This window comes from Seriola lalandi, unplaced genomic scaffold, assembly GCF_002814215.2.
Source record: "Seriola lalandi dorsalis isolate HSWRI2012SDOR001 ecotype SW California unplaced genomic scaffold, Sedor1 jcf7180002054519, whole genome shotgun sequence".
In the NCBI taxonomy this organism is placed as follows: Eukaryota; Metazoa; Chordata; class Actinopteri; order Carangiformes; family Carangidae; genus Seriola; species Seriola lalandi.
Window position 1 is genome coordinate 401,247 of NW_019525072.1, and position 23,145 is coordinate 424,391.

The 23,145-nt window shown below is 39.9% G+C and overlaps 3 protein-coding genes across 5 annotated transcripts; 1 reads left to right on the top strand and 2 right to left on the bottom strand.

Annotated features, from left to right (window-relative positions):
* Positions 1-860: 860 nt before the first annotated feature.
* Positions 861-4,006, bottom strand: psmc3ip (PSMC3 interacting protein). 2 transcript variants are annotated; one of them, XM_023413925.2, is made up of 9 exons: positions 3,806-4,006; positions 2,847-2,947; positions 2,670-2,759; positions 2,423-2,534; positions 2,063-2,208; positions 1,892-1,945; positions 1,621-1,680; positions 1,402-1,496; positions 861-1,161 (listed from the first exon to the last, which is right to left on the bottom strand). In XM_023413925.2, exons 1-8 carry the CDS (start codon positions 3,822-3,824, stop codon positions 1,440-1,442), a joined length of 639 nt encoding a protein of 212 aa, XP_023269693.1. In that variant the 5' UTR covers positions 3,825-4,006; the 3' UTR covers positions 861-1,161; positions 1,402-1,439. The 2 variants fall into 2 exon arrangements, with proteins under 2 accessions (XP_023269693.1, XP_023269692.1); XM_023413924.2 differs by having other exon boundaries at positions 861-1,496; positions 3,806-4,002.
* Positions 4,007-4,725: 719 nt separating this feature from the next.
* On the bottom strand, positions 4,726-13,074 carry retreg3 (reticulophagy regulator family member 3). Of its 2 annotated transcripts, XM_023413891.2 has the most exons (10): positions 12,952-13,074; positions 12,436-12,711; positions 10,251-10,357; positions 9,784-9,814; positions 9,545-9,671; positions 9,208-9,292; positions 8,520-8,657; positions 8,105-8,184; positions 7,149-7,281; positions 4,726-7,059 (listed from the first exon to the last, which is right to left on the bottom strand). In XM_023413891.2, exons 2-10 carry the CDS (start codon positions 12,681-12,683, stop codon positions 6,509-6,511), a joined length of 1,500 nt encoding a protein of 499 aa, XP_023269659.1. In that variant the 5' UTR covers positions 12,684-12,711; positions 12,952-13,074; the 3' UTR covers positions 4,726-6,508. The 2 variants fall into 2 exon arrangements, with proteins under 2 accessions (XP_023269659.1, XP_023269658.1); XM_023413890.2 differs by having other exon boundaries at positions 12,436-13,033.
* Positions 13,075-14,289: 1,215 nt separating this feature from the next.
* tubg1 (tubulin, gamma 1) lies at positions 14,290-22,981 on the top strand. Its single transcript, XM_023413976.2, has 11 exons — positions 14,290-14,463; positions 14,830-14,942; positions 16,227-16,394; positions 16,494-16,562; positions 17,685-17,764; positions 17,856-17,982; positions 19,316-19,402; positions 20,416-20,565; positions 20,795-20,947; positions 21,084-21,245; positions 21,829-22,981. Exons 1-11 carry the CDS (start codon positions 14,415-14,417, stop codon positions 22,024-22,026), a joined length of 1,356 nt encoding a protein of 451 aa, XP_023269744.1. The 5' UTR covers positions 14,290-14,414; the 3' UTR covers positions 22,027-22,981.
* Positions 22,982-23,145: the final 164 nt, after the last annotated feature.

Consider the following 23,145-nt stretch of genomic DNA (forward strand, 5'->3'; position numbering starts at 1 on the left):
CTCTACACCAGTCAGGTTCCTAGGAGTTGAACACAGATTTTCACCCAATCTGTACTGAATTAAATAGATGACATAAAGCTAATTTTCTTGACAGTTTTGGCTCAATAGAGTTGCCTCAATCAAAGGGAAACACTGATTTTTGACCCTCTTTTCTTTTTGATTAAACTATTTTCTTTTGATAGTTTTACAAAAGCCATTTAACTCAATGGTGACTTTATTAGGTATACCTTTAAAATCTAGAACAATCCAATCAGATTAGCCATGAATTGTGCCTTAACAAAAATAATGTCAAGACAGTTTTATTTATATAGCACCAAATCATAACTAATATTAATAATAATAATCATAAATTCTTCATCTAAATTATTCACAGAGACCCAACATTGAGCTTGTAGTTTGCAGTGATGTTTTCTTTGTGATGGGGGAATTAATGGCAGAGCCACTGGATTGCTTTGCATTAGGTTTTACATTTGTAGCTAATAATAATAATATCCAAAGAATGAATTCAAGTGTTAAAGGACCAGTGTGTAGGATTTAGTGACACCTAGCGCTCTGGTTGCAAATTGCAACCAACTGAATACCCGTCCCCTCCCCCCCCCCCCCCCTTCCAATTGTGTAGGATAAACTACGGTGCCCTTCAAGTAACATAGAAACGCAAAAGGCCCTCTCTAGAATCAGTGTTTTGTTTTGTCTTTATGGGCTATAGTAAAATATGGCAGGCTCCATGGAAGAGGACCCACTCCCCAAATAGGTATGAAGGGCTCATTCTAAGCTGACAAAAACAGAACTTTACTTAGTTTCAGATGATTATACACTAATAAAAAACAATTATTAATAAAAATTTTGTTGCAGAAATTCAGTTTGACCTTGAGCAATTGAAAATTTAATAGCTTGGCCACAATTTCAATAAACAGTACAAAGGCTGATTAACAAAAAATGGGACAACCATAATACCTGACGGTCATGAATGACTGCCATGAATGACTGCCCATGCTTTATACACTGCAAGTGTTTCTTTTTTTTTTTAGTTTTCAAAAAACATGGCAGCAAACTGGACTTAGACATGTAATAAGAACAACAAAGAATGTAAACTAAAATAAATTGGCTAAAATAAATAATTTGTTGACACTTTCATTGTAGGCTCAGGACTGGTTTTATGGCCTGAAAAAGGGAAAAATAAAACGATGTTGCCCATGAGTTGATGTAATGTAAGTGTCTCCAAGATGACAGAGCTATTTTTGTACAAATATACTTTAAATTACAAAAGTTGTTTCTCCATTCAACTTTTATTTAAGGTGTACTTCTTGTCCAAAAGAAAGGCTATAAATAAAGTAATGTGCAATGGCTCAGACTGTTCTGATGAGTAATCTATCTCCTTAGCAGAGCACTGCAGGGACTTACATCGCTCAAGTAGCTGAACAAGCGTTTTTCTTGTTCTTTCAGTTACTTGGAACAACCACTTTACAGTCCTCATCAGTTTCGACTCCAACTTCATCCTGTAAGGGCAGCACCAGATATGTTATTCGTTTGTACTGTGAACAAAAAACTGTCACCAAAGCAAAACATGCATAGGTGTCGTAGAGTTTTGGGAAGTGAATTTCATGAGCTGCTTTCACTCACCAGGAACTCCTTTTTGCTCTTGGGATACCCCTCCAGGATTGCATTTATCATGTCTGAAGCCTGAGAGAAACAACACACAATGAAGTTTAAGGCTTTAGTGGCAACAACTTACGTCTTGAAATTATTATGAAACTACTGATCAAAATATAATATATATATATATATATATATATATATATATATAAATAAATAAATAAAACAAATTTTCTGTTGATTGATGAATCTATTCATCAACTACTTGTTGCATCTCTGTATGCATATACATAAATACCAATCTCTTCCTCTTTTTCCACTCTTTCACGTAAACAGTCCGCTCTTTGTAGACCTGTAAATTAAAATATGAGTCAACTGTACAGTAAATGGTGGAAAAAATGTCAGCAGTATCTTCACCAGGTTTCTAAGATTGTGTGCTGTCACTGGAAAACATAAATACACTCCACACCTTCTCTTTCTCTTCAGGTGTGACGTGATTTGTGGCAGACTTTATCTTCTCAAGACGCGCTCTGTACTCAGAACACTCTGCTTTCAGTTCTTGGATCTCTGACATCATTTCCTCTGTTGTCAGGGAGCTGTTGAGTTCCTTCAGCTCTGTAACCATAGATTTCACACAGGGTTACACAACATCTCCTTTGTAAGAAATGTTGGAAATTCGACAAAAACATTTACTGTACTTGTGTATCAAACAGCAACATACTGTAGACTTAAACAGTGCAAAATGCTATAAGTACCAACTAGGCTCTAAGGAAACAAACAATGCTCTGTCTGAAGACATCAAATTGCAGAAATCGACAGCGTACTCCACCTGCATCCAGCTGTCTGCAGCTCTGTGTGAGGGACTGCGCCTCTGCAATGAGCTCTGAGATCTGACAGTCCATTGCCTTCAAGTCTGCATCATTTACATCTTTGAACTGAGCCTGTAGGGAGGGTATACAGTCAGTCAGTAGTCAGTTTCAACTGAAACACACAAGATTATCATAAACAACAGTTTGTGCATATTTACTTTCAGCGCCACATGTCCACAACACAGTATTTCACATGAACATACTAACCTGATCCGCAAAATAAATCTTTTGCTTGCCGTATGTTTTCTCCTTTATCTTGCCCTCTAGAGCCAGCAGCTCCATGGCTTTGACAACTGCCTGGTGAATCACAAATATACAATTATTCATTCATTCATTTTAAGCTACACACCCCATTGCATGTAATGGATTAAGTGTTAAACTTACAGTTTTGCCCAATCCATGCTGCTTTTGTAAATTGCAAAAGACATCTTGTGCACTGTAGGGTCGATTCTTCTCATTCAGATAGGCAAGGATGAGTGACGTACCTGTGGACAGGTGGACAACAGGACAATCTGATCACATTCACAAACACACACATTCACAAACTGTACTTAGATGTACTACTGCATTACACTTAATGCATTTGAAATATAGCTAGGTATCACAACTAGACTTCTATGCTCTTTTTACAAGTTCCTTTCATAATTGTCATTATAATGTATGTCATACAATTCGTTGGCAGTTTAATAGGAACACACGAGCTAAAACTCATGAGTTCAGTTTTTGTTGAAACTGCTTTAGAGGTGTTGATTCAACCGATTCTGTTACTCAGCCTACCCTGATTGATTTAAATAGTGTAGAAAAAGTAATAGAAACACCTATCAGATTAACATAGTATACTTCAACAGCACCACAAAGTGCAGCCTCTGAAATGCCAACAAAGCTGAATCAACACCTTTCAAAAACTAAACATTATAACCTTCATGAACGACGATTTATTGAGGGACTGCTGCTTTAGGATGCATTAGTTCTCACTAAGTGTACCTAATAAACTGAGTGTATATCGTCTTTGTTTTGAAATTTTCCAAGAGAATTCCCTCTCTAATGAACGATAAAGTTATTTTCTACATAATGCATAGATATATTTTAGAGTCTGATTTTTAAAATAAAGCTGTCGTGTTGAAGTGGGCTTATTTGCAGTAACATCACAGATCATTTATAGTGCCCTCAGCCCTGTTAGCTTATTATACCAGGCTATGTAGCTAACGTTAGCCGATAGCTTCTTAACTAAGACTTCAAACGTATTGTACGTGGCATCTAACGGACACTGTTCGCTCGACACGAGTGTCAGACACGCCAGCTACCTGTCTATAGTCCTCACATAATGCTAACTCTCGACTTACCGTTGTCTTTTTTACTCATTTCTGACCAGTCCACTTTCACTTAGCTATTCCAAACGGAGTTTCGCGCGAAATATACGTCACGAAAAAGATCGTTTATGTGTCAAGATGCATCACACAAGTTGAACTCATTCTTCTGGAAAACTCTCCGTACATTTAGTCTCAAATATATAAATTAAAGGTTACTGTTTTGCCGATAAATATTATCAGCGCTCTTGAGCAATCTTGATTTGACCCAAATAATTTGTATTTGTTTTTATTGTATTGTATTTGTTTTGTTTTATTTTGGCTCAGTCCTACTTTGTCATGAGGTTTACGATATCCGGGGAGAAGAGCCGTGTGATAGCGTTGTCATTTTGGCTGCTCAGAGCCAGTCAATTTAGGGTCGTTGCCTAAAATATTTACATATTATGATATTTATAAATAATTACAAAATATGGCAAAGATACATGGTTATCGTGTTCGAAATAAAATATAAACGAATATCATCTGCAAACAAACAAAAAAACACTTGTTGATACTGTTGCTTAGGGAGGAGAAAAAGACAGATATTAGAGATGGTCTTGTGTGTGGGAACCACATGGGTCTGTGTGCCATTATGATTATGAATTACCCATTACAACAGATTTTTTTTTTATTCTCAAAAGAAGGGATTTGGGCCAATAATACCCACTGTGTGCTTGAGTTATTCCATTAAATTTGCTCAGTAGGCTCAAAGTCCACTGCTGTGATTCATCCAAGACAGAACTGAGGCCAAAAGGAAAACTAACTTGTGCTGTGAATAATTATTTCAGTGAAGTTGTCCCAAAGTTTCAGAGCCTTAATGCAAAGAATTTGTGATTTTAAATCAGACCCTTTGGAATGATCTAAAGAGCTTCATCTGTCATCTGAGATCACAGTACACATTTCACCCAAGACAGACGTAATGGCAAACATTTTATTCAATACGATTTGCACATCAAAACATATCAAAACCAGTTACAGAGAAGAAAATACACTTCTATGCACATTACATTATCAAACTGACTACAGATCACTCATACTGAGGAACTGACTCTTCGTGGAGCAGCAATGAGCAACTTTCTAGTTAACTGAGGTGGTTAAATCAAACTCCTCCTTTTCTTCTTCAGCCTCAAAATCCCAGCATTTTCCTTTAAGTGCACAATTTTCCTTTCACCTCCATAAGTCTGGATCCAGCAGTTTTTTTCTATTGTGCTAAATCTCTTGCACCTATGATTTTCTTCTCAAAGTAACACAATGAAAGCAAGCAATGTGTTTTCCTCTATTTAAAACCCAGCATTTTTAGACTCTTTGATATATGATTTCAATAAATCTCAACGGTGGCTTATTTTCGTTTGAAGTGCCATTTCCACTGCAAAATTATGACATACTGACATGGTGTGTCCATCAAGAGGACATCAGGCTGACCAGCACACAAAGCCATTAACACTTTTAAAAAAAGGACATAAGGACAATTTTTTTTATAACCAATTTTGATGTAAACATTTTCCCCATGAAAATAGTAAAAGATCCATGAACTGATTTTTCTCTTAAAATGTTCAGCATGACTATCAATAACATGAAATACAAAGATGATAAAAGATAAAAGACTTTTTAAATACTATTTCTGAGAAAAAATACACACAAAGCTGAGGGCTCATTCAAGGTATTAAACATGGACACAATATGTTATTGAGCTGTATTAAAGGGCAGGAAAATGAAAAATATTCTCAACCTATTCAGGAAAAAAAAAAAAAACACATCTCACCCTTGGGCACAAGTTCATAAATACAATGAACAGACAACATCAAATGCTCATCTGGGTCATATATCTTAAGACTGTAATGTGACATTCTTTCAAGAAAATAAAATAAGCTCCTAATAATGTATGAATACATCTTTCATATGTCAGCAGGAAAGGAAAAAAGTAAAGAAAATCATACAGAAAAGGAGCTGAAACTTTTATCCAAATATAATTCATCTTCATGATGGAAGAAAATCGCTGTCCAAATTCTCAACTGCTGACAAGAATGTAAATTCACCTGTAACTTCAGATAAATCATCTTCTAACAGATTATAGCCAAGTGTGACAGCAGAGGACATTTACATCAACAGCAACACAAGCTGCTGTTTCTTTAACAAAGTGTGATGGAAAGTGGGGGCTGATTTATCCATTTCCACCATTCCACTCGGTAAGGAAATGTAAAACATGAAAACTTTTCCATAATGGTATTATCAAAGCAACATGGCTCAGCTCAACCGACAGGAATGTCATATTTGGTCCCATGTTAAATAGCCCTGTATGTCTAGACCTCCTAGTAGAAAAGATTTTATGGGCAGTGTTGTTTTTCATTTATTGTCACTAACAAGTACCCTTATAACTGATGGGTGCATGAAGTTACAAGACTGCAACAAGGCTCAATAATGCTGGTTTATTTATTGTCTGAATGCGTTTTATTTTTGTTTCTGCATTTTCCTATTGCTCAGCCTACAAAGTAAAACGTATTGTGGATGCTCTGGGTTTATAAGTAAGGGAGAAAGGGTTTGAAAAGATAGAAAAAATAAAATACTTCACAGTGATAAACTGATGCCAATCAGAAGCAGGACTGTTGGAACCTAAAATCATCTTTCACATCACACATTCACAGCTCATCCACCCGTACATACGTACACACACACACACGCACGCACACGCACGCACACACCTTACTGTGGTTTACCCAGAAGGCTAGATAAGAAGTTAGACCCCTGACTCTCCCCCCTTCTAGGACCTCCTCCTCCTCCTCCGAGGGGATCCATCTGGTTCAGTTCAGACTGATCCAGCATTTCAAAGTCCTCTCCATCCAAGTCTGTGTCCAACTCGGAGCTGGACTGTTTGCGGTAGCTTCGGTGGGTTCTGGCCTTGGGTGGGCCCTCTCTGCGGTGGGTAACAGGAGGCCGAGGCTGCAATGCCCCAGCCAACGCCGCCTGGATCATGTTGCTGGCAATGACTCCGGCCAAGTCGCCAGTGAAATCAGAGGCAGGTGGCAGGCCACTGAGAGAAAGTTCTGCATCCAGATCCTCCTGGTCGGAATCCAAATGAGCATCCACATCCAGCACTGAAGCCCGGTGACCAGCTAGTCCAGATGGACCCAAACTAGGTAGCCCGATGCTTGTGTCGTCATCATCATCCATCAGGGTGGCATCAGGGTTTATGGAGGGGAAGTCTGGGAGATCTTGAGCAAAGGATTCCTCAGCATCACTGTGTCTGTCAAGGTCTGTCCAAAACACAGACAGGAACAAGATCAGAGATAAGAACAAACCAGAAAAAAGAAAAAAAAAAGAAAGAAAATACCTCCATACTTACCCTCAGAGCCCTCTGTGAGTGGGGTCTGGCCACGTGACAGGTTAAATGTTCCATTGTCAGTGTAGGACACCTCAGCATCAGAGTGCTCAGAGTCTGTCAATGCAAGTTCCTTCGCAACAACAGCATCATCAAACTATGAGAGACAACAGACATGAAAGGTTAAATATTTTTAGGTTGTGTGCTGTTTTTGTTTTTTTTGTCAGTCAGAATGCAGGGAAAAATTTTACTCTATTGCTCTACCATAAAAAGGTTTGCAAACGCTGCATTCCACTGTTATTTTCACACTGTTTGCTCTCATACCTTCGGCAGGCTTCGCTGTACACACATACACATTCAGGCAAAAATACACATGACACATGCAAAGTTCCTAACCTCAACAGGAAGTAGGTAAGATGTGCTACTGTAAATAACATCAAGTACAAAGCTATAGGTATGTAGTGAATGATTTATCTGTGTATTTTACACCTTTCCGCAAGTTCCCAACAACCAATCTTGTCACAGAATAAACAATGTGGCACAGGTGTTCACACTCCATAAAAAGAACAGAGGCATTAACCCTCATAGCATTCTGAGTAGGAAAGCTAAGGCATGTCTCTACACTCTCACATCATGAGGTGCGCCGTGCACACTGAGCAAATGTTCATGTTAAGGGAAAGTAAACATTAGATTTAGGGAGCCAAAAGTGCAGCATGTTAACACAACTATGTGAGAGCACAATGTGAGGAAAAACCTTTCACAGACATTGATTTTTTCCCCCCCCCCCCATTCTCAATGAAAACAAACCCACAAATTTTAGATCTTATATTATGAAATATAAAAGCAATGTAATCCAGGCTCAACTACAGGTTAATTTTATTAATAGCGTAGGAAATAAGAGGACCACGTTCAAGAACATCAGTGAAAACCAGGTTTTTAACAGTTTAATTAAAACACTGCAAGACTTTAAACAGACTTACTGTTGGACAGAAAGCGGCCAATTCCTCCTCGCTGTCACTGGCGTCATCTGAGGATGCTCCACGGATAGACTTCCGCAAGACTGCAGAGCAGAACGACAAGCATACAGACAACAAAGAGTTACTACTCAGATGAGAAAGTCATATTAAGATGGAGGAGGGAAAAAACTGGTCAAAACTGGTGATTTCTGGATGAAAATTAGAAGCCTGATGTGATCACAACAAAAGTGGTGAAACAAGCACCATCTTAATGCGCTAATGTTGACCCTTAGAGAGTAACATTGTTAGTCACCATTTAATTCATGTGATGGTAATCTTAATGATACACTTATTTTTTTAAGGCTGTGTCTTTTTTAATTTAATTCATTTAATTTCTAGTGTCAGATGCAGAAAGAATACAATTTGATGTACTACTTACACTGATTATCAATAGGATTTGACATCATGTATCCACGAACGCTGAAGTCCAGCCGCTGCAGGACCGGCTCCAACTTCACGCAAACATGCTGAAAGAGCCTGTGATAGGCTGCCAGAGGAGCCAGGAGAGTAGCTAACACTGAGACAAAGGCAAAAAATACTAGTCATTGTGCATGAAGAGGTCATTCTGTTGTGTTTAATGTATGTGATAAGAAAAAAATTCAGTATAGATTCAGTATCTAGTAGTCTGCTCACTGTAGATAGACTCTCACAAGGCTGTATCAGCTTCAGTACAGATACAAAGTGAAACAGAGGGAGCAGCAGGGAGTTAACATGTACAAGTACAAGCTGCTGTGGATTGTTTTAGACGTCAGAGCAGTGGGCCTTGGCAGGTTTTGCCTTCCCAGCTCTGCAGCCTACGCTGGTTGGAGGTTAGGAGATTAGCCCAGTCTCAGCCTGACCTCCTTAGCTTTCTACCTGGCTCCATTCCCTCCTTCACTCCTGCCCCGTGTGTCTTCTCCTGGCTTTAATCACCTCACAAGCTAGGCCCTGGTATTGGGGCACCATATATCTGGTTTCACCACCCATGCATTTTTAATAGAACCAGTCAGGCTGAGTTTCCCTGTCACTGTGGTTTTGTGAAGTGGAATGGACATGTAGTTAGGGCTGGTGAAACTGCTGGGACTCACCAGCAGAGTAGGAGAGCACCAATCCAGGAATGTAGCGCCCAACCACAGCCAAACAGGTGAACACTCCACAGGTCAGGATGCAAAACTGACAGAGCAACAAAACACACAGGGAATGAAGTCAGCACCAATAATACATGTTGACTATGGTGCATCTATCCATTGTTTACTGGTGAAACCCGATGGATTATTCATTTGCAGAATTGTGTAATGACAATTATAACCACAGGCAATCAGAAAAGGGACATTAAATACATATTTTAAAAGGTGAGTTTCCATTCTGTGATATATATTGAATGAGGTTTTCTGAATATCCTTTTTTTGTATATATGGTCCTCACCTTTCCAGGGTTTTGTCGTTTATACTGCATCATACTGGATGTGAGAACTGTTCCACTGACCCACGCCTCAGCGATATGGTGGCACAGTTCAGGCACACTGAGGATGCCGGGCTGCACCAGACCCCAGCTAGACAAACAGACAATAACGCTTTCATCCACCATTTTATTATATCAATAATGCTGTCAGAGCACTGGCTTGTTGTCATAGTCAACACAAAACTGTGGCTAAAGTAACAAACCTCTCATTTTCTGATTCATCCAGGTTTCTGACTGTGGAGAGAGAGAGAACATCTATCACTTTAAGAAACATTACATACTACAGTGTACATTATATATTAATAGAAACAGTGCACAGTATAGAAAAAGTAGCTTGAACATGTTATGCACGTTAGCTTGGGTTCTCTTTCATCTACAGTCTCCTCAGGACTTGGTGCACTCAGTACATAATTCAAGTTCAAAAATAGGTATGGGAGTTTAACTGTTCCATGTGTAAATACAAATCACTTCATGGTGCAGGGCTGCTGACTGATGGCATATCTATTCTGATAACAGAAGTACATTTGTTGCAATCACATAAAACTGGGGAATGATCTAAGGTATAATTAACACAAGAAACCTAAGGCACTCCAGGGGTAAAGTAAAGGAAAAAAACAGAACATGTCAGACTGAGAAACATAAAGAACCCTATTGACGGAACTTGTAGCACCTCTAATTTCTGGCCAGATTTTGTTTCTCCAGGTATCAACACAGACAACCACAGCCAGACCAGAAGCTAGCAGAAACAGCAGGCGCAGTGAAGTCAGAGCAAAGAACCTGGAGGGGAATAAAACACATGAACAGACAGTACATCCCATGCCTGTTACCCCAGGAGTAAACAATGAATAAGTTATATAATTCAACAACTTAGTGCATTCATGAAACTTCATGAAACTACAAAACCCTCGAGTGATCATCTACTGTTTCCTTTAGTTAGAACTAAGAAAGATGAACTTATTCTACCCTCTGATGTGTGTTACACACATTAAAACTCACTATAAATTAACCAAGAAAGATGGTAATGAAACTGGACAAGAATGTTACACTTTCTTTTCTCTACATCTAAATTGTGATATCACTTGTGTTGTTTCAGGTGTTGTCCATTTTCACACAACTGGATTTCACTGCTTGGGTTCTCAACAAACATCCCTGAGTGTTACTCCAGTTTCTGATCACAAGACTTCAAAAATTTGTTGACCACAACAATGTTAAAGGATTCTGCCAATCAGCAGTTAGAGATTAACCTAACAAAGAATTTGTTGGCAGTATGAGATGTAATAGTATTTGGGGTAGCAGTGCAATTAGTGGCGACAGTTAGTCAAAAAAGAAAAACACAAATGTCTATGTGAAATTACCCCTGTACATACAACAATATGAACACTTGTACTACAAAACTATACAAAATCACTGTGATGGTATTGGAATAAATGGTATTGTGCTTTAAGAGTAAATAAATAAATAAGGACAATATCAATGGCCTACTGTCCAAAAAGTTGCCCATATAGCCTCCCCATCTCCATGTGATTTGCCATCATCAGTCTCTTTGAGCAGAAACTAGTCTGCACCCCTTAGCGTATACTTAAGCACAAGTAAAAGGCCGACAGGATGAATGGCCTAACATGCCCAGTGGTCTAATGGAATAAAGGCTGAATGCCTGAGCACCACAAGGAGGCTGGCCAGCTTGGCTTTCCCTCTTCTGTGACCCAGGTCAGTGAGTCTTATCATAAAAGAATATTAAAAACTCACCTAATTTAGCCAAAACTTGCCCCAGACCTACTCTGCCTCCTGTTTTATTTCTTACATTGATGTTAAACAGAATTTTCTTGTTTAAGTACTTTCTAAATTTATAGCTGACTTAATGTTACAGCTGAGTGAAAATAATTACTAGTGGTGAAATGTAACTACGTGCATTTACACAAATATTGTACTTAAATACTTTTGAGGTACTTGTACTTCACTTGAGTATTTTAATTTCATGCTTCTTTTACTTGTACGCCATTACAGAGGGAAATATTGTACTTTTTACTTCACTAAATTTATTTTACAGCCACAAGGTATGAGTTACTTTTCAGATTTACATGTAAACATATGATCAGATTATAAAATACAATATAGATTAAACTACAAAAAGTACTAAAGGTTGTTAAAATGTACTGGCACTTTGACAATATTAAAGTAACTGTCAGAAAAAATATTCTAATAATATAACACTCTGAATGGAGCCATGTTGCATAATCTATACTTTTAACGCTTTTTAATTTTACTGCTACTTTTTTTTTATTTTTACATTTTATTATATGGGACTTTTACTTCTAATACTGCTCCTTTTACCATAACTAATTAATTAGTAACAGTAAATAGTAATTACACATGATAAAAGACACAAATAGACTGCTATTCACATGTGCTCTATACTTGATGCCTTATACATTTGCTGTAACAAAGTCACGAACAAATAAACATAAAATTGACATCTACTTCTGTAGTGACAACATATAGACCTGTAAATTGCATATCTAGTTTCAATTTCCAGTCTCCCACACACAAGCATTGGTACAGCGCATTTTACAGGCACCAGTTCAGTCAGGAGCAAAATTTGAGTTGGGATAGAAGTGTTTGTAGCGTACGTCTATAAATAGAGCCACAAGCCAGCCATCTGTCTTGTCTTGAATTGACAGGTGAGACATACGCATTGTGCAAAAGCACCAGCTGTTTTCAGTCACGTTGCCTTTTGCCTAACGACCAAACAGTCTCTGTATTGTCTGAATATAGGTTGCAATAACACGGTGTCAGGAAACGGAACATGTCTGCCATCAAAATGCTCAAAGTTTACCTTATATTAGCTGAAAACTCACCAGAACACAACGTTGACCACAGAGTAAAGAAGCACACACTGAAAGGGTCTCTGCCACACCAGGACGGACTGTAGATAGGTCAGGACGGGCTCGTAGGGCCCCAACTTGGTCTGCAGAGCGGCTTTGACAGCCCGTACCTGACCGTCTCTCTCGCTGGAGCACGGTCGACTTCGCAGGCAGACACTAGACCCCTGTTTGGTAGAGCAATCCTCCATGGATGCATCTTCCATTGCCCCAGTGTGCGCCATCTTAGCCTCTACCGTTGATAAAATAAGCCTGTAAAATAAATACTTAAGTGTAACCAGGTAAAGAGGGTGAAGATGGGCAGCACAGCGTTACAAAGCCGCCCGCTCACAACACCGGCTAAAAGGACTGCGCTAACGGATTTAAGCTAACAGCTAGCCACGCCAGCTGAATCAACGAGTTACCGTCTAATAATAAACACCTGACTGTGTTGCAAGTAAGCATGTTATCAAAGCCACTGGGCCAATGTTTTTTAAATAAGCTGACACCTACTATTTTGTCATTTTTGCAGAAATGTAGCACTCTCCTCGGAAAGGGGACAATATGGCGTAACCTGTTTTTCTGAGACTTCCAACAGCCCAATCAAAATCCGCACGTGCCCTGTGCCATGCTGCGTTCAGGTGCAATAGGGATATTTTACTTTTGTTTACTTTCAGGCGCTTCATGGACTAACAAATCAGGAAGTCATCTGGACTGTGATTACCTACAAGCTATTGGTTTATAAATTCATGGTGCCAATTTTTTTGTTTTGTGTGGCTTTGTAAGAGCTATATAAAGTTGGAAAAAACAAATAAACACTGAGATGTCAATCACGATCAGTCCGACAAATAGTTGTGACCAATAATGCAACAGAGCCCTGATTACAAATGCACTTTCGACTAGAAAATGCAAATTCTGAATAAATGACAGTGGGGTTGCTGGCTCCTGCATAAATTGGAGCTAAATTGCGTTGCTGGCTTGAATTTGTATGAAGAAGCAGTTGAAGTAGTATTAAGAGATGGGAAAGGGGATGAACAATTTTACAACAACAATAATTAAATATATATGCGTGCAGAAAAAAATGTGCAAATTTGAAATGCAGTATCTACATTTTAGTGGAATTTATGTAAGGTGTATAGCATGTAAAGCTGAGGTAGGTGACAAAACTTTTGCTATTCATTTATGATGGTGTGAGGAAGATGAAGTGGAGCAGAGAAGTCTCAGCCTGTGGGAAGAAGCTGATACTTTTGTACTTACAGCAGCAGTGAGAGCAGGAGAACTGGAGTGTCTGTTGTACTACATTTCAGTGGAATTTCAACCTCTGTTGTTTTTTATATACTGTCTATGGTTGTCACTGATACTGGGTCAGTTTAACCACATCAGGTCATATAAATTACCCATATTGCATCGAATAATATATCAGTGCTTATTTCTATTAGAATAAGTATAATATTAAAATCCTGGATGGTCACAAAGATTTGGTTATAGTCACAACATTCAAGTTAAACAGGATTAAATCCTTTATATATCCCCAAGTGGATATATATCTACTAATAATAATAACATTTAGTAACGCATTGTGGCCTCTGGATGCAATAAACACCCCATCAACTCCACGAAAGTCACATCAGAAAGAATAACAAGTGGTGAATACATTCAAAAAGAACTTTAAAAATGGGCAACAAACCAATAAGACGGAATGGGTTTAGATAGTAGCGAGTGTTGAGGCGAGACATCGAAACATCTCTCATCTTTTTAAAATATCGTTTAGTCTGCATTACACACTCCTACGCAGTAGGGGGCGGTGTGCATATTTACTACCGGTTTCCGGCATTTCCTCGGAGCGTCACATCAGCACCAAGCGGGAAGGAGCGGGCTGCTGCTGCTTCTGTTGGTGGAGCGGTCTGTTTTCTTGTGTTATTTAGCTAGCAAGCAGTCAGCAGGCTAGCTAAACAAGGAGCAACCGAGGACTGAACATGCCGCGGGAAATCATAACGCTTCAGCTGGGACAATGTGGAAATCAGAGTACGTGAAAGACGCAGTTAATGTTGAATTGGCATCCCCCTACTTCTAGCCAGTGTCCAACATTTAACTAAGTCAGCTAGCTAAGGTGATCTGTCAAGTTCAGTGCTGTGTAACGACGTTAGTTAAGTGCTAGTATCAAGTCTAGCTAAACTCAAAATATAACATAACAAGCGACAACGCCAGTATAACCTAGCTGACTTGTAGCTAATGTGTTTGCTACCCAGCAAATGTTATCTAATGCATGTTAACTTTAGCTGCCGGTGCAGGTTACGCTGATTGTTTTAGCAGTTTGTTTAATAAACCAGTAAGGCTACTAAAGGCTAAATAATAACATTATACCAACCTGCTCCTTTCTCTGTTTTTCAGTCGGTTTTGAGTTTTGGAAGCAGCTGTGTGCAGAGCATGGCATCAGTCCGGAGGGGATTGTTGAGGAGTTTGCAACTGAAGGGACCGACAGGAAGGATGTGTTCTTCTATCAGGTAACTGGAGAAAGAATTTACAGCTTCACCTTATTTTCTTCAATGTCATGAATTATGAATTGTATCTTTTTTGCGTGTACTGTATACACTCACCTACCTGTATCAGAAACACCCTAACATTGGGAAGGGTCTCCCTTCGATCCATCCAAACAGCCTCAGTTCTTCGTGGCATGTTGGAAACATTTCTTTGAAATTCTGGTTCATGTTGACATGCTTGCATTGCATAAATTCAGCAGATTTGTCTGCTGCCCATTAATTCTCTACCTCATCCTAAAGGTGTTCTATTGTATTCAGATCTAGTGAGTGGGGAGTCCACCGAAGTACACTGAACTAATTGTCGGGTACATGAAACCAGTTTGAGACAACATTCGCTTTGTGACATGCTGTATTATCGTATTGGAAGCAGCCATTAGAAGATGGTGAATTGTGGCCATAAAGGGATGCACATGGTCATCAACAATGCTCAGGCCAATCAAATGAGGATTGATTGGTACTAAGGGGCCTAAAGTGTGCCAAGAAAAAACATTCCCCTCACCATTATACCACCACCACCAGCCTGCACTGTTCACACAAGGCAGGTTAGGTCCATGGATTCATGCTTCTGATGGAAAATTCTGGACCAGCCATCCGTGTACCTCAGCAGAAATGTGTGCCCACTGCAGCCTCAAATTTCTGTCCTTGGCTGACAGGAGAGGAACCAAACATGGTCTTCTGCTGTTGTTATCTGAGTTACCATGGCATTTTTGTCAGCTCCAACCAGTCCGGCTATTCTCCTCTTACCCCTCTAATCAACAAGTCATTTCTGTCCCCAGAGCTGCTGCTCAAGTCTCTGGATGTTTTTTTTTGGCTTTGGCACCATTCTGAGTAATCTCTAGAAACAATTTTGTTTGAAAATTGCAGGAGATCAGCAGTTTCCGAAATACTCGAACCAGCTTGTCTGGCACCAACAATCATGCCATGGTCAAAGTCACTGACATCACATTTTTTCCCCATTCTGATGTTTGATGTGAACATTAACTAATGATTGTATGCACTACACTGCTGCTACATACTTTGTCGGGATTAGACAATTGCACCAAAAAGCAGGTGTACAAGTGCTCAGTGAGTGTGCAGTATGTACAGTCCATTGAAGCTTTTGTGCAGCTGAGATGTAACAATGTAGTTTGCCACTAGGTGGCGTGCTTGTAGTGTAAACTGAAGTAACCCAGACCATGCAAGAAGGTAACATCCTACAAACAGTGCAGTGTCACCAACTAACCCCTGGTTGTTTATAAAACTCAACAGGCTGATGATGAACACTACATTCCCCGTGCAGTGCTCCTGGACCTGGAGCCGAGGGTGATCCACTCCATCCTCAACTCGCCTTATGCAAACCTGTACAACCCAGAGAACATCTACCTCTCTGAGCATGGAGGAGGTGCTGGCAACAACTGGGCCAGTGGATATTCACAGGTGATGACAGGATATCAAATGTTCCTTTCTTTAAATCTTACCATTATTATATAAATAAAGACATAAAAACTTGATGCATCTATAATGTTTCCCCTTTAGGGCAAAAAAATCCAAGAAGACATCTTTGACATCATTGACCGGGAGGCAGATGGCAGTGACAGTCTGGAGGCAAGTTCAGCATTTATCACATACCACCTGTTCCTGGAGTTGGGGGTGACTGGGGCTGTGGCAGTGTGGAATTTTCAAAACTGATTCAGAAATAAAGTAAAAAGAGTGTGTGTAGAAATATTACATATTGTAGTCCACTGACCCTCTTATCCCACTCAAGAGCAACTTGCTACTGAAGGGTGAACCTCAAACATTCAAGAAAGTATCAAAGTATTTGCATATAGTTAATGTCCTGGGAACAGACATGTAATTTTCTTTGTGATCATTTGCATCACTTTATAGTTATTTTTTTGTCACTTTGTAGTTGTTTTGTGGTCTCTGCAGTCAGAAGCTCAGATGGCCTGCTGACCCTTGGGACCCTGTGCCTGTGACCAATAGGCCTGCTCAGTAATCCATCCATTGTCTGAATAGTATCAGGGAATACTTGATTGCATTCACACATGACTTTTCTAGTCTCTCAGGTAGACTCTTCTGTCATTGTTGTGGTAAAAACCATGAGGAAATAAATAACTTGATAGAAATGACATGTTAAAATGGTGCCACTGCCTGTCATCTTAAAGCCGATACAGCCTTAGCCATGCCTCACTATTATTCTTAGTTTCTTTCTTTCTTTTTTTTTTCCTTCTTTTTTTTTTTCTCTCCTCGGTGGACTTTCTTCAGCTGCCAGCCTCCCATAAAATAACACTCATATTTCCCCTCTAAGGTCTGCAGTTTCTGTAACTCATTCACATTATGACCCCACATTATTATTTAGTGTGTGCACTCATGTGTGTATTGGATAGGAAGGTGGTGGGCCGGGCTGCCCATGAGCATGTGTATGTTGGCAGGGTGTGGCGTGTAGAATGTCTGGTGATAATAGCCGGGCAAGTTTAGAAGGCAGGTATTACAAGGCTGTCTTGGGGGGTTGAGGGAGCCTATTTGTGAGGTGGGGCTGTGCTCCCATTTATATAACTGCCAAGGAAGAGAGGCATTTGCTCACCCACACCCACACACACACACACACACACACACACACAGCTTTCTGCATCAGTGGCGTTTACAGTTAGCCTTACACACACGTGGCACATGCTGTAACTGTAAATCTGAACTGCACATAATGAGTAACCCTTTTGTCTTTTGTAGGGATTTGTCCTGTGTCATTCCATTGCTGGGGGGACAGGCTCCGGGCTGGGATCCTATCTGCTGGAGAAACTCAATGACAGGTCCACAAACACACATGCAGCTTGTTTACTTAAATTTTCTCTTGTGATCTCGTGTGTGTCTGAATAAAATTGAATTTCTTTCAATCTTCAGGTACCCAAAGAAGCTTGTGCAGACTTACTCTGTTTTCCCAAACCAGGATGAGATGAGTGATGTGGTCGTTCAGCCGTACAACTCACTGCTGACACTGAAGAGGCTCACACAGAACGCAGACTGCGTGGTGAGCAGCAGCACTCAATTAATCCCATTGCTCTCTTTGCTTCACAACACAGCCTTAAATACCCTCACAGGATGATAAAAATTACTGTATTTGGATTCATCTTTCTGTTTTTTTCTTTTTTTTTCTTTTTCTTTTTTTTTTTTTTTTACAAGCCCTGGTTAGCTTTTAATTTTGCCACTTGTACAAACAAAAGCTAAAATAAAACACAGTAGCTAAACTGTTCCACTATCAATGAAATGCTGAAACGGAAAACAAAAATAATTTTATTAAAACGGTGGTCAGTCAAATTGCCAATGAAATTATAATGTGATGTCAAACTGTTAAATAAGGTTGGCTTCATGAGTTCTGACGTAAATGGCAGAGGTCAAAGCAGAGCAGGCACTTGCTTGTACACATGTCAAACTGTGTTTAGACATGAAAGACATTTAAAAATCCTTGCATGAATAAAATTTGATTAAGTCTCACAGGCCTATTATACAGTGTTCTCACAGTGCCTTAAAAAGTTGTATTTTATTAACAGAACCTGTTCTGCACTGGACTTGTTTAAGTGTCTAAAGGTACACTCCGCCCAAATAATGTCACAATCACATATATGAAGACAGAGGTTGTTACCTCACCACCTAAGGGTGTGATTTGGTAATTTGTCTACCCAGTTGTCACTTGTAAAGTCATTTAACCGATAGTTGACAGTTCATGGCGTTTTTGACCCTGCTCTGATACAGAAACAGATTTGATACGTTTTGAAAATCATTTTTGTCTTCACCACATCAGTTTCACAATTTGCTAACACAAATGTAGTTGTAAAGTTTTTACTTTTATTGCTTTTCTTTTATTGAACTGCTATTTCTTAGGCCCCTGTGGTGCTTGTGTAGCATAAAGAAGCAAACTGCAGCGCCAGCATTGCAGCATTACAAATTGAACTTATTAAATCTCAGTCTTAAATTGGTGATTGTATTAGACTGAGATGCTCTAACAGTCTAATGGTGTTTCCTGCCTAATACCTACTTCCTCCAGGGTCTTGCATAAGGCCCTCATGTTGATTAAATTAGCTGGAGAGCTAATAGAATCTGTCCAAGAATTGGTCCCCCTGTTGCGGCTGTACAGTGTGTCTTTTATGTTCAGCTCTCCTAACAACAGCACACTGTGTTGCTTCTTAAAAGGTTCCTTGACTGCGTCATTACTCCGATACCCTCTCGCTCTTTATTTGACTTCGTAGCAGTGTATTGACTTTCACCATGTTGTTGTGCTGGAGGGAATCTCTTCCTCCTTTTCTTTTTTCTCTTCATTTGTCTAATAATTACCCTCCTGGGCGTGTGCGTGTGTTGTGTATCAGGTGGTGTTGGATAACACAGCTCTAAATCGCATCGCCACAGACAGACTGCATATCCAGAACCCCTCGTTCTCCCAGATCAATCAGCTGGTGAGTGGGATGTTGCAACTTTTACCCCCCTCTAACCCGTAACCTCCCCACTCCCAAAATGTTCTCTCAGCTTGTCAGTCAGCAGGTTTTAGATGTAGCTCTAGTTTTCAGCCGACCTGAGTGTATTTGAACAAAGACAAACGTGGAGACAGACTGTACTAGACGTGTGTCGCTCACCACAGAAATTACAAGATTCACAAACTAGTTTGGCGAGTCAGTTGCATGTCAGACTGGAAATGAGTTGCACATGGCTGCACTTTCCAAATGGTATGTCAACTTGTTTGACAAGAGAGACACACACACACACACACACACACACACACACACACACACACACACACACACACACACACACACACACTATGATTCCTTCAAATCCAGCCTCAAAATGCACTTTTACTCTTTAGCATTTGGTTCCACTTGATGTGTTTTTTGATCTCTATGACCTTTGACTGTATTTGTTGAATTTTCTGTACAGCGCTGTTGATTCACTATTTACAATGATTTTCTTTTTTCCTGCAAAATACAGATGAAAACATGAAACATTATATTTTTTAGAACTTTATGCTGAAGCCATCTGGGCAAGAAAGAGCATGGGCATCCAGTTTAATTACCAGTTTTAGCACAAAGAGCAGAAAACTCTGCTCATGAACTCATAACCTGCTGTTTATTTGTCTCGACAACACATCACCCTGACATGCAACTGCAACAGGTGCACATCCACTTAGTTGTCAGTTTATTAAGTAATACACCTAGCTAAAACGTATGCAGTCTAATACAACAGTCCTTCAATAAATCCTAGTCAGTTTTTAAAAAAATTAGTTTTAAAGCGCTGCCGATTCAACTTCATGAGAATTTCAGAGGACGTAGCTTGTTGTAGTGTTGAACTGTATAGCATTATACACAGACGTGATTGTTATTTAGCCCACCCTCGCTGATGATATAGATGTTTTGAACATTGTGCCAGAACTATTTCAAAAGCTCTGTGTCTAATTGAAGCTTCATACACACAGGTTTCCACCATCATGTCTGCAAGCACCACCACCCTGCGCTACCCAGGCTACATGAACAATGACCTTATCGGCCTGATCGCATCCCTCATCCCCACACCCCGCCTCCACTTCCTTATGACTGGGTACACGCCACTCACTACTGACCAGTCGGTGAGTTGTGCTCAGAACACTGAAAGCAATTAAATCAAACGGATAACCTGACAACCAACATTTTTGCACTAGGTGTATTCAGATATATATCTTGTTGACTAAATGTAGAGAAAATAAATGTTTAAGTCGATTGTGACTGAAAGTTTTATTGATATCAGCCGTTAATAATTAAAATACTGAGTGTCTCTAAGATGCTGACTTTTTATTTAATCACCCTGCTGTGTCTCAGGTTGCTAGTGTGAGGAAAACCACAGTGCTGGACGTGATGAGGAGGCTTCTGCAACCCAAAAACGTGATGGTGTCCACGGGAAGAGAGAGGCAGCCGAGCCACTGCTACATCGCCATTCTCAACATCATCCAGGGAGAGGTTGACCCCACACAGGTGTGTGTGTGTGTGTGTGTGTCTGTGTGTGTGTCTGTGTGTGTGTCTGTGTGTGTCTTTGTGTGTCACACCATAACCTTATGAGTTCCACATGTCTGGAGAGTATTTAAACCTATTTCCACTCACTCTACTGTAGGTGCATAAAAGCCTCCAAAGGATCCGAGAGCGGAAACTTGCCAGCTTCATTCCCTGGGGTCCTGCCAGCATCCAGGTGGCGTTGTCCAGGAAGTCCCCGTACCTGCCCTCGGCCCACCGGGTCAGCGGTCTGATGATGGCCAACCACACAAGTATCTCTTCTGTAAGTGCCCATCTTACACGTGACCTCAGCCTGTTCTGTTACATTCTCCTCCAGTGTGTACTTATACAGTAGGGACCTGTGTCTGTGTTTGTTCAGAGTCAATACTTTAGGGTATGCATTGTCCGAAAAAGTGAAACTGAGCTGTGGCAGCAGCAGTTGGGGGGAATTTCCACAAAAATTAGGTTTTGGATTGTTACATTGCCAAACTAGACATTTCCTCAAAACTTCCATTCCTTTGTCTGTTTGCTGGTTTAAAACATGAGCTGTGAGGATGAGGGAAAAGTCATTCCTGTGATGTCATGAAATTACTTCATCTGAGATGACTGAGAAAACCTTTACAGCCAGACATATTACAATGCCTGAATTAAATTGTTTTCTCATTGCTCTAGGTCTTAAATTTAAGTAAAGGGAAATTACAGTCTTCTAAGGAAGTTTCAGTGAAGTCATTTTCCTTTCTCGTAACATAGACGTTAAAAAAACAAAACAGAAAGTGCACAAGTTTTTAAGAAGTCAGAAAAAGAACCTGAAACTTGACACCTTCCAGGGGGTTCGTTTTGATGTCCTCTCTGTTGCTGTCCCACAGCTGTTTGAGAGGACGTGCCGGCAGTATGACAAACTGCGTAAGCGCGAGGCCTTCCTGGAGCAGTTCCGCAAAGAGGACATATTCAAGGACAACTTTGACGAGCTGGACAACTCTCGCGAAGTCGTCCAGCAGCTGGTGGACGAGTACAGCGCAGCCACGCGGCCTGACTACATTTCCTGGGGCACACAAGAACAGTGAATGGACTTACAGCTTGTATCTCAGCTACACCTCAGTCAACATACATCCTTAGCTAGTTTATTCTAACTCAATTTATGTCCCTTATACACATTAGTGTCCCAAAATAAACAGGTATTTGGCTTTAGCTGCTTCTCTGAAAAAAAAATATTTATTGGCTTTTTACAGCATGTAATAGTATGTGTATGTGTTCACTCAGTCAAGAGACTGAGGGATGAGTGTTAACACCCACTGTCATTGTATCAACCAAAAAGTAAAATGGTAAATTCTCAAACCTAGTTTATATAAATCAATCAATACTCAATGCCTCTGTGCAGAAAGGATAGAGTATCTTCTCTTTAAATATTTAATAGTTGTTTTTTTCCTCTCTCCTAAACTCAGTTTTCCCCCTTTTTTGCCTATTTCTTTGAAAACCTGTTGCCTTGTTTTGGTCAATTTTATACTGACTACAGTAACTCTTGTACAGCTGATTCACAGTAAAGCTTCTACAGCCTACAAAAATGACTGCCTTGAATAATGAGAGTAGGGTTGGCAGAGGGCATTGCATGATGGTTAATGTAGGTTCTTATATCCCAGACATTTCTGACATGGTGCATTGTACCGTCTGTCTGCAGCCGATACACATTGCTCATTTGTCCTCACTGTGCAAGACCAACAAGAATATCAAGTTGAAGTTTGGCTCAGGCCGAAAATGGTGTTAAAATACCTCCCATATTAACTGCAATGACATTTTAACAGCATTCGTCACCTGCAGTAAGGAAAGTAACAGTTTGCACAGATGAACACATTGTACAAGGATGGCTCTCTGTTTAACACTTCATCTCTATGCCTGTAAATATACTTAAAAGAATAGCTGGTTCACTGGCATTCTCTGTATCGTCTCAGTGGAACTACTGTCCCATGTTGCTTTGCTTGTTGGACCTGTTTAAAAATGATGAATAAACACATTTTTCTATTATTTCTTATTTTCCATTTTTGCTGTAATCACACTTGGTCATTTTGCTTTCGTTCAGCTGCTTTCCTGTGAAATGATGAAACACCATTTTCTCCTTCACCTGGAGCTGCTGTGTCCTGGTGGCCGTTCATCTAACTCAGTTAAGGCTCATTACCACAGGGGAACGT